This window comes from Urocampus carinirostris, chromosome 11, assembly GCF_059441175.1.
Source record: "Urocampus carinirostris isolate Australia breed hairy pipefish chromosome 11, RoL_Ucar_1.0, whole genome shotgun sequence".
Classification (NCBI taxonomy): Eukaryota; Metazoa; Chordata; class Actinopteri; order Syngnathiformes; family Syngnathidae; genus Urocampus; species Urocampus carinirostris.
In genome coordinates this window covers 25,129,595-25,145,042 of record NC_142359.1, presented here as the reverse complement: position 1 = coordinate 25,145,042, position 15,448 = coordinate 25,129,595, and the positions used below count along the sequence as shown (strand labels likewise).

At 38.1% G+C, this 15,448-nt stretch overlaps 1 protein-coding gene across 4 annotated transcripts in view; it reads left to right on the top strand.

The window, feature by feature from the left end:
* The first annotated feature begins 2,467 nt into the window (after window positions 1-2,467).
* Window positions 2,468-15,448, top strand: part of rell1 (RELT like 1) — a 35,900-nt gene continuing 22,919 nt past the window's right edge. For 3 of the 4 annotated variants that reach the window (XR_015852083.1, XR_015852082.1, XM_088348264.1), the window contains exons 1-3: window positions 2,468-2,642; window positions 7,363-7,584; window positions 13,694-13,765. Coding sequence is in view for 2 of the 4 variants with exons in the window: in XM_088348264.1 (XP_088204390.1) it covers window positions 2,618-2,642; window positions 7,363-7,584; window positions 13,694-13,765 (319 nt within the window). In the remaining 2 variants the exon portion in view is untranslated. The remainder of the gene's footprint in view (window positions 2,643-7,362; window positions 7,585-13,693; window positions 13,766-15,448) is intronic. The other variant, XM_088348265.1, reaches the window with a different exon arrangement.

The window sequence follows — 15,448 nt, the reverse complement described above, 5'->3', positions numbered from 1 at the left end:
CTGAACTGGTCGATGAACTTTGACTCTTCCTCCTTTGGAATCAACACCACTTCTGCAAACCACCAATGTTCTGCCACCTTTTTCTCCTCCATATCACCTTCTTCCAGAGACTTTGAAGTAGCTGAGGGCAGTTCTTGTAATCCCTGTAAGGTACCCCACTTGGTCCTGGGGCTGAGCTTGGGTTAGCGTTTGGGCCCAAATACCTTAAATATTAAATCAACAAAATACACAACAAAATACAAAGGAAAATACACAAAGAACTACAGGACAATATTAAAAATTAAATGATACAATGTTTGTTTGCTTGTTGTTGGTTGGATCCCGCAACCACTAGGGCTGCAGGGGCACCACTTCCTCAATTCATGACAGTGCACTAACTCATTTATATTGGTACTTTTTATACATTTCTTTCACTTTTAAATATTGTATTCAGTCTTCTTTATTGCATGGACTTTAGCACTTCAGCACTTTACGGTTAAACATTGTATTATTGTATATATGTGGGTGGATGTTGTATGCTACCTTGTGTGCCTTTTAATTTCTTCCTGGGGACAAATAAAGTGTTTTGACTGATTGATTGGTCGACTGATTGGTCGATTGATCGATTGGTCGATTGATTGATTGATTGATCAATTGATTGATTGATTGATTGATTGATTAATTGATTAATTGATTAATTGATTGACTTCCTGTGGCGTGTCTTGGGCAAGTGCAGCCTGGTGGCGCCCATCCCTCTCCAGGAAAACATATGTTTTCACCCTGTCATGACAAAATACATGAAAACACACATAAAGTTCCCGACTAAATACACGAAAATATTAACACTGGAATAAATAAATTAATGAAAAAAATGCTTAAATAATTAATTCATTTGGATCTATGCCATTTAATTAGGTATTATGTTATATATGTTTTTGTTCACGTATACATATGATATATGTTTGTAGTTCGTTGTTTATTCATACATTTATTTCTACATGGGGCACAGGGGGTCACAGGGGGGCACAGGGGGGCAGCCCGGCGGCGCAGTGGTTAGTGCGTGGCACAGTTCTGAGTTGTGAGATCAAATCTCCTGTGTGGAGTTTGCATGTTCTCCCTGTGCTTGCGTGGGTTTCCTTCGGGAACTCTGGTTTCCTCTCACATTCCAAAAGTGTCCCCTGCCCACTGCCCGAAGATACCTGCTATTGGCTCTAGCATCCCGCGACCAATGTTCCCTCTAATTTTCCACGGGTCTGAGCGTTCACACAAAGTCGGCGAGCAACGCTTGAAACAACAGTGAGCAACCATAATCCCAAGTGTGGCAAGATAATTAACTATCAAACATGTCCAAAACTTGACATCAAGTTACATTTTGCTGAGTTTCTGGCAATGCAAAATTATTTTTCTCTTTTGAATGAATTGACTCATGTACTATTGCAAAGGTTTTACGGCCTACAAATGTCGTTTGTTCTTACAATTCTTTCACAGGATATCCATTTATTTTTATTTCCTGATATATTTTGTCGCATAATATTAACATTTTTGGGAGCTTATTTAGTCGGTTGTAAGATACAGAATTGTACTTAATCACGTTTTTTTTAGTGGAAGTACAATGTTGGCAACAAGATTCACTTGATAGAATTGGAAATTATTTGCATGCAACACATACTTTTTCTTCTTTTTTCCGTGTTTCTTTCTACTTTTTTTAAGTTCCTTTAAAAAAAGAATCTCATTGTGTTTATTTTTTCCGAGCTGTTACTTTTTTCTTTTTGTTCTCTATTTACTTTTTTCCTACATTTCTTTCTTTTCTTTTTTTCTGGCTTTTTTTCTAAAATTTTCATTCTTTTTTCTCTTCCTTTTGTTTCTTTTTTTCCCCAGCTTTTCACTACTTTTTCATTTTGGTATTTTTTTCTTTTTTGTTCTATTCCCCCCTTCCTTTAAGTCTAAGTCATAATTTTACATAATATTCGGTCATGTTGGGATTAAAGAAGCAAAAACAACCTGAAGAGCCGTTTAGGACCCGAAAGAGACGGTTCCTTTTAGTGAGCCGAGCCGAAGAAGCCAATTTTGACAAACTACTAACTTTACTCAACTTCGTGCTACTTGGACTCGACTTCAAAAATACCGCATTTATGACACAACGTCAGGGGAATCCGTGTATTTTTACCTTCATGCACTGTAAGTTTGACTTGAGTCGCTTCTTAATTAGTAATTTTAAGCCCTCATTTTTGTGCGCTGGCTAGATTTTCTTGTGCGCTGAGAATGTGCGAGCAGTGCACAATTGCGCACGTGCGCAGCTTAGAGGGAACACTGCCCGCGACCCTACTGAGGATGAGCGGTGCAGATAATGGATGGATGGGGCACAGGGGCAGAATCTGTTCACCACACGTGACTTTTCCACTTTTTTTTACGGACATGGTTTTGCCGCCCCAAATACCGTGCATGTCCCTTTAAGAACAGGGCGTGTCCGCCGTTCAGGAATCAGGAAGTAGGTTGATGTTTGGTGAGAAAAAAGTCCCTCCTCACTCAGCCCAAGCTAGGTTTCTTGAAAGTGATCACGGTGCTCGACTGCGAGGTAGCCCGGATCACCGCCAGCATCCTGGCCAGCTGCTGCCCAGCTGCCGCCCGCATTCCATCCATGGACGACCCGCTTCTGGTCACCGGTACGTCCCCCGAACTTCACCTCCCGTTTAAGTTTGTGGGCTACTGGCCCTGCGACAGTTTCAACGCCACTGCAGATAGTGTAGCGTGGCGCAGGAAGATTAGAAAAACAACAAAAAAAAAACTTATTATTGGCGGTTTACTACGAAAGTTTGAGATGACTCGAATGAGATTTATTTTGCTCTACTTGAAACCAAAAGTAGACAAATATTTGACTTTCTACTCTTATTTTAATGTGTCGCTGTTAGTGTCATTGCACTCTTTTTCTGATGCTTTTACAACTTAAGACACACACTCACAATCTATCCTTATATTCCTTTTGTTATTTCTTTTCATCTTTAATGACATGTTTCTCCTTTAGTGTAATTTATAATCTCGTTGTAAACAAATTTTCACGACGTTTTTCTCAATGACAATAAAGAAAATTCCAATTTAAAAGACTCCTAGTACTTTTACAATTTTTTTTTTCCTTTTTAGTCTTTTGTGACGTTTATCCTGGGGTTCTGCGTCCAATCTCTTTGTAAACAATGTACATTTCGGTTTTTAATCAATATTAATAAAACAATGTAATTCTATTCTAAGTTAAAATATATGTTTTACTTTATTAATTTGAAAATAACGTTCACGTAGAGACATAGGATTGTCAATTTAAAATATTGGATTTAATTTTTATCGACAAAATAATCCAAAATAATTTTATTTATTAATAACTAATTAACCCTGACCAAACTCTTGCTGTTACAAGAGACCTCTTTCTATCCTGCTTTTATGTATGGACAAAATGTAGATTCTTACTTCATTTCTCTACTCTTGGTTTGGAAATATGCTGCTTGTAATGTCATTGCCATTGTCATTATTTTTCATAGCAGTATTCTTCTGATGCATTTACATGTATATCTTTAGTCAGTCTACATGCACTACTGTGTGAACATTTGCTCATTTGTCCCATTATTATTTTATTTTTATTTATTGTATTTTCTGACATGTTTAACCTGGAGTGCCACATCTAATCTTGTTGTTAACAAATGTTTAATACGATGCTATCAATGGTAATTGGTCTGAATTTATATAGCACTTTTCAAGTCAATAAAGACCTCCCAGAGCGCTTTACAGTGTGCTTCACACTTACCTATTCACACACACACACTCACACACCAATAGGGAGTCAGCCATGCAAGGCGCCTCAATGACATATAAAGACGAGTATAATTCAAGTTGTAATTCATAACATCAAATAACTCCAAAAAGGAAACTCTCATTCAATCGTTAACACAATAAGTATTGTTTTATCTTGGTGCAACTTCCCTGATCTTTATAAAGTATTTATATAAGAAAAGGAAGGTTCTGCAAAACCCCTTAGAAATGAAACATCTAACGCTCACTCGATCTGAAAAATGCATGTGAGGGTGTTGGAGCTGAGCCAGACTGGTAACTCCTCACCAATGACGCGTAGAGGTCACAAAAGAGACACGGAGTAAACTATTGTGCTGATCTGAGCAAAGTTCTTTATGTTGCAAATGTGGAAGCAAGCATGTCATGTGTGAGTCAGTCTACATGCAGACAAAAACATTAAGATGTTGACTCTCCTGCCCAAATGCAAGGTTATTTACTTTGCTCTTCGCACAAAACCTTCAGATTCAGACCTGAAAGTTTTGAATTGAATCTGTGTGCATGTTTCTTATCATACTTGATTTATTATACTGTATAAACATATAAAATACAATGGAAACAAATATAAGATTTTTTAAGGGAAAAATAAACAAATATTTATGTTAATTTTGTTTATTCGTCTAAAGGAAGTAGGAAGAAGTACAGAATTGATATTGTCCTTCCCCGAATGTACCAATAGCAATATTCCACGAGATTAGCTCTATTGTCTACAAAGTAGAGTACATAGTTTAAAACCAGATAAGATGTTTCACTCCAGGATAACATGTCATAAAAGACTTAAAAGAGAAAAATAACACAAAAAAAGAATATTAGGAGAGATATTTACAAGATGGTGCTTGTAGACTGGCCTAAGTCCTAAGTGCACTACAACAATAGTGCAATGACATTAGCAGCAACATAAGTAAAAGCACTGAAATAAGATATCAATATACACGTTTCTATAAATAGGAAAAAAATGTATTTTTAGGGAAATCAGGCAGCAGGGAACTACAATAATCTATCTTTGGGAGTCCGCAGAGCAGGAAATTTACAATCATCTAAAAAAAGAGGAGATGGAAGCATGCATTAGCACCTCTGTGTTGAGCGAGAAATCGGCAGACTCTGGCTATATTCCTTCAAATGACAACAAAACAATCACTTGTGGCATTATTTTTGGGTAATCCGTAAAGCAGAGAATTAAAATAATCTTTTTTTTTCGAACAAGAACGGTCTTTCTTGTCATTCATAACAACATAGTGGACATTATTTACAATAAGATTAGAAGTTGCACTCCGGGATACAAGTACCGTAATAAAATTTTTCAAAAAAAAAAGAAGCAAATAATTCTACAATAGATAAGAACATATTTACAAGGTAAAGCAGAGGTTGGGAACCCAAAGAGTTGTAAAAGCAAAAATATTTTGATTTTCTTTTTTTTGAGAGAGCCACACCATAGATTTTTGGACAAAATACAGTGGAACCTCGGTTCTCGACCATAATCCGTTCCAGAACCCTGTTGGAAAACCGATTTGTTCGATCACCGAAATCATTTTTCCCATTAAAAATAATGTAAATCGTTTTAATCCGTTCCAACACCCTGAATATTTCCCTTGAATGTTTAAATGTAAACATGAAGCAAACCCAGGCTAATCGTACCTCCGCGTTATCGTAATCTTCAGTACGAAAGATTACGCTAACATGAACGTGTAAAAATAAAAAAATCAGGTCGTTTACAAGTCATTTAGCCCCCGGGTCTCTACAACAAGTTGTGAGCGGTTCATTGGAAAGGGGGCTGCGTTCCAACACCCTGAATGTTGGGCTCCGTTCCAACACCCTGAATGTTTACCTTGAATGTTTAACATAAACATGAAGCTAACCCAGGCTAATCGTACGTTCGCGTTTTTGTAATCTTCCGTACGAAAGATTACGCTAACATGAACGTGTAAAAATTAAAAAAAAAAAATGATAAAGAAAAGAATTATGCATAGGATTTCTTACCTTTGTGGTGGTCAGCAGAAGGCACCTGCACACCTCCTTTATATTTTGCTATTATTTCTTTCTTAAATGCAATAGTTGTACGCACTATTTTTCCTTTTTCACCTGTAGCAACTTTACTGCTTGCACTGTCTTTCTTCGGAGGCATAATTAGGGGCTAAAACACTTCGTACACCTATATTAAACGTGAAAGCAAAACGAAGCACGTCTGCACGCGATAACAGTTGGTCACGAAAAGAGCGATCTACACCCGCCGCTCAGCATCGCATCCTAGCGTACGCACTCACGCATTACCGGCGTTCGAACTCTGATTTTTTTGACCAACCAGCAAAGCAAGAATTTCTTGAAATTTTTGGTAGGACTCCGATTTGTTCGAACTGAGAGGTGTTCGAAAACCGAGGTTCCACTGTACAACAAAATCGCCAAATTCGCTCTCCAGACAAAAGCTCATTCTTGAGCGCATTTTATTTCACTGTGTGAAAATATATTTGATGTTTACAATAATTATGCTAGAGCCTGCGTCCCATATCAATCTAAATGTACCACTCAAAATTGGTGTTACTCCAGCAGCTACATAAGAGTGTTGCAGCTATTATTGTCATTTTTGTCCTAAATAATGGTTTAAAAACAAGGTGCAAGCAAAGTTCTTTCTTAAAGATGTCACAAAATACTGCAATTGAGGATACCAATGTGATAGCCTTCAGTGCAGACTGCACTGGGTAAAGGTGCTGTGTATATATAGCTCCGACCATTCCTACCGCTCGAACAATAAAATTGCTCTACATTCTTTGCTAGAGCTTCTGGGTATGACGTTTGTTTTGGGTTTAAGCTGGTTATGTGGCTTTTTATCATGAAGTGTCTCAACAATGAACATTGATTGTTTAATGAGCTTCCATATAAAATATTATTTGGCAATTTACAGCCAAACTGGGATCGTTTGGTGGACTGAACCCAATGGTTAATGGCATCTTCTCAACTTTACATGTGAAATTATTGGTTCTGCATAAAACAATACCTTAAAACATTGCACTAGTTCTATTTTATCTCCAAGCTATATGTACTCTTGAAAAGAGCGACCCCTGTCCTAAAGTGTCAAAAAAAAGTCAAAGCCCATGGCAATGACATTGACTGCAACATATTTCCAAAATTAGTCACAAAAATACAAATTCCCATTATCTTGTACATAGTTAAGCTATACATTTTTTTTTACATTTTTCTGTGCTTGTTTAGGGTGGTGATGGCCCTGGGGAAGAAACTAAGCATTTGAGGTTTATTAGATTTAGTTAGTTGGCTAAAATGGGTCCAAACATTTGTGAATGTTGTCAGAAGCATATCACCCACATTTACATTAAAGTGCTACTTTTTACCCAAGACCCCAAAAAATAATTATGCAGGCATTAAAAAGGCAATTTCACGCTTGGTATAGGTCATTGATTTGTAAAAATAAAAATGCAAAACATGGAAAATTTCTTCAAATAAAATATTTCATCTCAATTAATAAATTGGGCTTTCATCTGTCCAGATTAAAGGATGTGGTTTCTGCATTTTCTCATGCAATTTTTCCCATTCATCCTGCAGCCAATCAGACGAGTGTTACTGAGAAAGGCGGTGGGGCCACGGGGGAGATCAACCCCGACTACACGGCTTTTGTGCTGGTGCCCGTTTTTTTCCTGTTTGGGCTGCTGGGGGTGGTCATTTGCCACGTGCTCAAGAGTAAAGGCTACCGATGCACAACCGCTGAGGCGCCTGATGTCGAGGCAGTGTGTCAAGAAGAAGAAAAGGATGCAGAGCTAGGTGCAGGTAAGGAAAATGAGTAGTGTATTTGTCTATAACACTCTTGGGTGCGCGTTATAAACAAAGTTTTTTTGGTAGTAAATTACAGTGGCACCTCTACACACGAAAGTTTCATGTTACGAATTACCTGAACGGGAAAATGTTGCCTCTAGTTACAAAGGCGTTTCAGGATACAAAGTGAAAAATACAGTACACTACATGCTGCTGTTCGCTGCTCCCAGAGTTTCCCGTACGTAAACAAACTGGCTATTGCTTAAAATCCGCCAGCCAACCCGGTGTGCATGCGTGCTCCCCGCATGCTCTTTGTTTCACCGTTACAGTTCAGACTTCAGAGACAAGGAGGAGAAGGGGTTCCGGCAAGATAGCGGGGAGCAAGACACAGCCATTATTCAAATAGCCCCTTTTAGCAAAATTTCATGAAGACGATTTTTTAAATCCCTTTTATGATATATTTAATAAAAAAAAGTCCTTTTTCTACTTACTAAGTTTTCAGGCTACGAAGTTACTCCCATAATGAATTAAATTTGGAAGTAGAGGTACCTCTGTACAGTATTTGTGCAGTCTAAAAAGGTCACCGACCAGAATCACATAACATTGGATGCAAAGGGAATCAAACCCAGGTCAGCGCCAAATCCCAACCATTAGACCACTAGTGATATAAATGACATATCAAAAGGCGTTAGATATTAGCTCATTTTCACAATTTTTAGTCACAGTACCAGAGAACAGTTTTAAAGAATGGTGAAAACAGAAAGTGGTCCTGAAAGATTTAAATCCACTCAAAAAATGATGATAAGGACAACAACCCTTCTGTGTATCTGATGATGAATCGGAATTTGAAGGATATTAAATAAATTGTAAATTTTAGGTTGGTATTGTGGTAATAGTTTACATTGTCAATACATTTTTTTAATAATGGCCGGATATATTCAACATTTGTCACTTACAATGCGTTATACTCCAGTGTGCGTTGAGTATGATTAAATACGGTAATAAATCTTTTTAAAATGTTTAGCTGGAAATGTAAGTGCAGTTCAATAAGCCCACGTTTGCACATGGTGGACAATTCTTCCCCAAAAAGGGGCCTTTAAATTGCTGGACTCTAGTCCCAAAACAATTAAAACAAAAAAAAAGAATATCAGTCACAGGGGTGTCAAATTCAAACTAGGGGAGGGCTGAATCAAAAATATGACTACAAGCCAAAAGTTGGACTGATGCTATGATGACAACTTTTCAAATGCTGCATATAAACTATTGAAACTGATTGAAGCTACCGAAAACCTAAGAAATCTATTGCAACGGTATCAGATAAAAGCACAATTCAAAGGTAATGTCTGTAACTTCAAAATATTCTACTTGCTGCCACCATTTTCTGGCTAAAATCATCATTGTAACTCCTTTAGTTGCGCGTGCAAGTATGTGAAATTCCTAGATGTGCTCAAATAAACTCTTCCTTTTTCATCTTTTGGGGGTTTGGGTTGGCATCTGGCGAGCATTCGAAACAATCCTAGTCTTACTTTCACCATTTTCATCCTGGAATAAAAGAAAACTGTGACCACGGGTGTGAAAATCAAGTCCCATGGTTTGTTGGAGTAAGAAAAATTCCAGATGAGGGAAACTGGGTTCAAGTTCCAATTTTTTCCTCTGAATACCGCAGCCAAAATAACTCCTTATGGTTCTCAAACTCGGGGCAGCACAGCGGATGAGTGGTTAGCGCGGCACAGCACATTTCTGACATCATGGGATCAAACATTCCTGTGTGGAGTTTGCATGTTCTCCCTGTGCTTGCGTGGGTTTCCTCTGGGCACCCTGGTTTCTCCCACATTCCAAAAACATGCATGTCAGGTTAATTGGCCGGTCCAGGTTAATTGGCCGGTCCAAATTGTCCGTAGGTGTGATTGAGCGAGTGAGTTGTCTGTCTCTGTGAACCCTGCGACTGGCTGGCAGCCAGTTCAGGGTGTCCTCTGCCCACTTCCCCAAGATAACTGGGATGGGCTCCAGCACCCCTGCGACCCTAGTGTAGATGAGCGGTGCAGATGATGGATGGATGGATGGATAGTTGTAACATTTGGTCATGTCTCCTCTCCACCTCTTCATAATGTGTGCGAGGCACCGGAAAACTCTGCTAAAATCAGTTTTTGTTTTAGAATGCTTTTGATCCATTTGTCACACTCCTGAGTGCGATTGTGCGTGAATGCAGATTTAAACTAAGATTGACAGCTGTCCGACCAGGCGAGAGTACCCAAGATGGCCGATTATCTTGCTTGCCCACGTCTTTGATTTTGTTCAGGTTTGTTCGAGTTCCGATTTTCTTTTTACATGCTGACGACCAGAATTTTTTTGGTCTGAATACAATTCATTCTAATACATAGTTGTATAAGTATTGAGGTATTACTGTATTTTTAATTATTTTTTTAACAAAAGTATTAGGACAATTTGGTCCTTTCTCCTTTACCCCGCTTAAAAATATGTGTGAGGTACCAAAGAGCTAGTCTAATAGTTTATTTTTTTCATTTTTAGAAGGCTTTTTTTCTTTTTTTTGTTGCACTCCTGCGTTTAATTGTGTGCCAATGCCGATTTTGATTTAGTTTGACAGCTGCCCGACCGGGCTGGAGTACCCAAGATGGCCCCTCATCTCACTCGGCCATGCGTTTGTCTGTGTTTGTTGGAATTCAGATTTTTTTTAATTTGAATACCAAAGCTAAAAATAACTTGATTTTTGCTGCGAATACCGATGTATTGAAATACATGTTTTTTTCGAGTCTTATTTCTAGGTATTGCTGTATTTTTATTATTATTATTATTATTTTTTAAATCCTTTATTTTTTTCCATAGTAGTTGTAGGACAATTTGCTCGTGTCTCTTCTCCACTCTTTATAATGTGTGTCAGGCACCGAGTTTGGCTAAAATATTTCTTTTATTTTTTTAAATAAAAAGCTTTTCTTTGTCTTACTCCTGCGTGCGAGTGTGCGCTTCTTTCGATTTTAATCGAGATTGACAACTGTCTGACAGAGCTACTGTAGCCAAGACGGCCGCTCAGCTCATTTGGTCACGGGTTTGTCTGTGTTTGTTCGAATACCAAAGCAAAAATGTCACAAGGTTTTCTTTTTTTCTTAATTGAAAGTAATACTGATTCGTCAATACAGAATTGTTGGACTATCGGATATCACTGTAATTTGATGTTCTCCAGACGTAGTAGGACAATTTGATCGTGTCTCCTCTCTACCTCTTTATAATGTGTGCGAGGCACCAGCAAGCTCAGCCAAGATTATACCTTTTCCTCTTGTTTCATTTTTTTTTTGTCTCTCAGCAAAAATGACATGAATCTTTGGGTCGAATACCTATTTGAGTAGTTGGAGTGCTGAGGTATTACTGCATATGAATTTATTTTTCAGTTCGATTCAAGTTGCCCGAAGTCTCTTGAAATGACAGTAACAATGAATATGTGATTGAGGCCAACACTCCCATTTGGCCCCTGCAGTGATTCCACCAGTGTCATCTTACGAGACTTGATCCAAACGCCAGGAAGTCCGTACTTCATGCCACTGATTGGGTCATTGAAATGTTTTTTCCATCAGCGTGACAGCTGCAGCTTATTTTCGCCTTAGAACAAGTCCATTGGTCCCTTCCTCCCGTGAGAGTTTTCACGAGTATAGTCGATTTATTTGTATAGCCCTTAATCACAGCGAGTCTCATCGAGCGACATAGTACAGGCCACATTTACAACATCCCCTGATCTGAAACCTTCATGACGGGTAAAAAAAATAAAGGGCATAACCCAGAATTAACAGTTTGACTTTAGAACTGATTACTGGTATTTGTAGATAGATAGATACTTTATTCATCCCCGTAGGGAAATTTACACTTCCAGCAGTCTCCTTTGTTGTTTATAACCAGATTAACCGTAGTAACCTATATTGCTTTGTACTTAAAAATAAACATTTCATAAAATAATATGCTCTTTAAAGTTAAATAAAGTTAAGTTTAACTTACTTTTGGAAGATGAGCTTCAAGAGTTAGGCGACTCCCTCCCTCCTGGTAGAAAGTGGCCGAAAAAAAGCAATCCAACCATTTTCTCAACCGCATCAAGCTTTCATATCCCGCTTTCATTTTAATGAAACGGCTCGCCTCTTCTTTACACTTAACACCAGCCATATTGAATGGATGTACGAGATATTAAACAATAAAAACGTCAAAGTTCTTAGCACGCTGGAGATACAGTATAGAATGTTTACACATGAACTAGGAAGAAGCAAATTTTTTTTTCTTCCGGGTGGATGCTGGGTGCCCTCTCACTGCACCACCACACGCTGGTAGGGGCGGAGAGAAGCACTACAGTGATGGCCTGTACTCGGAAAAAGGTGCACACAATACAAAATCTAACTTACAGCAATGTCCGGATATTTTTCGACGTGCCGTTTTTTTTTTTTTTTTCGTAACTACCGTTTTTTGTCAGTCGAATGGCCGTAAGTAGGGGAGTGTCTCTATTTTTGAAGTTTTATTTCCTGAATGAAAGTGAAATGATGCAGTAGGTCCCTGTTTTTAAGCACTTCATTTGATATTCAGTTTTCTGGTAATGTATTATTTTGTAGTAGAGACGCAAAAGGATGACAGGGATAGAACTCTCCCCAAAAATACAAAAAACATTTTTTTATTATAGTAACCCAACCCTGTACTAGAGATTGATATTATTAGAATAGTGTTAGATGTTTTTGACTGTACCACTTTGTTTTCCAGCTTTCCACACAAAATCCATGCCTCTATATTTCTTTTCTTTTATGTTTATGCTGCGGTGTGGTAGGCAATTTCTCATTTTTTTTGTTCGCTTCAAAGACCGCTGTTTCACATCGGGTTCCGTTTCCTGATCCTCACGCTCAACAATCGGGTCTCCTCTGTTGACTTTCCCGTTCCGTCACGCTCAGATTGAATGTGCGGCGTCAGTGTGAGAATGCAGCGGTAGCATATCTCACGGCTGTGTTAAGATTTGCATTCCAAACGATTCTTTTTGACCATGCGTGGATTTTTAGTTTTAATCGGAAGCGAGAAGGGCGGCACGATGGATGAGTGGTGAGCGCGTCTGCGGAAAGGTTCTGAGGTCATGGGATTGAACCTTCCTGTGTGGATGTTTGCATGTTCTCCCCGTGCTTTCGTGGGTTTCCTCCGGGCACTCAGGTTTCCTCCCACAATCCAAAAACATGGGGAGAATGAGCGAGTGAGTTGTCTGTCTGTGTTTGCCCTGTGATTGGCTGGCAACCAGTTGAGAGTGTCTCATGCCCACTGCCTGAAGATAGCAGGGATGGGCTCCAGGACCCCCGTGACCCTACTGAAGATAAGTGATGCTGATAATCGATGGATGGACAGAAGCGAGAAAGGATAAGCTTTTTGAGAAACAATGAATAGATCTGACAGAGCACTTAGCCACACCCACCATAGATGCGGTATCCATGTATCACACGCGGAGCAAACTGGGCTGCTGAACCAACAGCGAGCGACTCTTTAGCCGCTGTTCCTGATAGCGTAGCAGTATAATTTCTTCTTTATTATGCAAACTTATCTTAAAAGTAATTAGAAAAGGATCTCAATTATTATAAATATATGTTGTCTGCCTTCCAAAAAACAAGCGCTGTCTGATCTATCAATTGGTAAACATTTGGCACGGATTTTGGTATTGCGAAAACAGGACTGTCTGAGAAAATTAGAACCTTGACATCATCCTTTAAAAAAAGGACACGAAAACATTAAAAGACAATACTAAATTATGTACAATAATTAAGTTTGGTTCAATGATACCTTCATAATTGTACTTACAGTACATTACAAAGTCTGGATTGTCTTAAAGTATTTCTTTTGTGTAAGTTTTGGAAATGATGTAAATAGAGAAATAATAGTTTTGATCATAAATGGATTTAAAAGTAATGGATTAATGGTTTTATAAATTGAGATATTATGTGAAGAAAATAAAATTGTGACTACCCTCTATTTATACATTTCATATCTACACAAGTGCTTGAACTTATCCATTTTTTTGCTCACCATCACGATTTTCCACTCAATCCGCGCTGATCTCAAAGCCAAAGAAAAAGTGCTTTACATCTTTCTTTCTTGCTGCTTTCAGAGTTTAACGACACCTTCAGTGACAACAATGACACGGTGGGGCAAATTGTCCACTTCATCATGAAAAATGAAGGTAGGCTTCACCTTGCTTTTTTTTAAAACAGATGATTCTATGCTTCTATGCTATACTTGAGAATATTCCGTAGTTGACTACCTATTTCTTACAGATTTTTTTTCTGCCTCATTTATTTACAGCCAATTACGAAATGGGCATTTTCGATGAAAACTGCAAAAATTTGGAACTAATTGTTGTTTTTGTATTCAAAATGTTGATTTTATGAATATTAAACAGTTATAAATATGTTTAGCATCAAGTCAGTCATGATCGTTATTTTTGTTTCCAATTTTTTTTCCTGTTTTATTCCATGTTTCCTTTTCTTTCCTTTCTTTACCCTTTCTCTTTATTTTTCACATTTTTTCTTCCCTTATTATTCTCTCTCCCCCTTTTTTTCCTCCTTGTTTTCCTTTTTCCATTTTCTCTCAGCCTACCTTTTTACCCTTTTATTCTTGCTTCTTTTTCTTTGGTTGTTTTCCCCTTTTTAAAAAGTGATAACCTTGTCTAAGTTTCTTTTTAAAACATGCTTTCCTTCTCCCTATCTACTTTTTCTGTTTCCCTTTTTTTTCTTATTTTTTTTCTTTTTTTCTCCTATTTGACTCTTGGTTTTTTTCCTTTTTTCTTTCCTGCTTTTTCTCATTTTTATCATGCTTTGCTTTTTTGTTTTACTTTTTCTTCTTTTTCTTATTGTTTTTCTTCCAATTATTTCCCCCCATTTTTCTTTCTTCCCGCCTATTTTTTTTCCTTTTGGCTTTTCACTTTTTTCCTGTTCACTTTGTTTTCCATTTCTTATTTTTTCCTTCTCATTTTCCAATTGCTTCTCCTTTTTTAAATGTTTTTATTTTTTTCTTCTTTGGCCATTTTTTTCCATTTTCCCATCTTATCCTATAAGTGATAACATTGTCTAAGAATTGCTGTTTTTTTTTTCTCCCTAGTTTCTTCTTTATTTTCCTCCTCCCATCTTCAACTTAATTCCCTCTTGTCTTATTTTCTTGTTTCCTGTTTCTTACTTATTTTTTCTTCGGCCTTTACCTCTTCTTTCTTTTTTATTTTCCAAAGTAAAATGTTTCCGTAGTCCAGTGGTTTGCACATTTGCGTAACATGCGAAAGGTCCCCGATTTGAGAACGGGTGCCAACAGATGTAGAGTTACCAGGCGCGACTTGCCCAAGACACCCCAAAGGAACCTACGACCCTAGTGATTAAGGGATCCAACCAACAAACATGGTCTAAGGAAGCCCTTTCAACCTGAAAAGGGCACTCATAAATGCTACTAAGACATTTTTTTCCAACTCTGTTAATTCTTTTTATCCATTCTGAAAAAGCAGTTTCAATATTTGGCAGCTGTTTTGCATGCATGTGCATCAATGACCATTAATATTCCCAGTGGTCCGTTTATGGACTTTGTGGCTCAATGCTCCGACATTTTACTAGTTCTGCGGCTAATAGCACCAAAGCCCTGAAAAAACGTGGTACGGATTCGCGTCAGTGGGTGTGCATGTTCCACCGAAGCCCACCGTGGTCTGACGTGATAAGGAAATGCTGCAGGCCGATAAGGACTGAGGTGCACATCAGACGTCGTGCACTGAAAAAAATACTAGTCCAAGGGTTGCCTGAAATAATATCATCTGGTGCGTTTTTCAAGTCAACTTCAGGTGATTAAAAAACTGCGAGTCAATTCCGGTTACCAGTAGAAGTGTGGA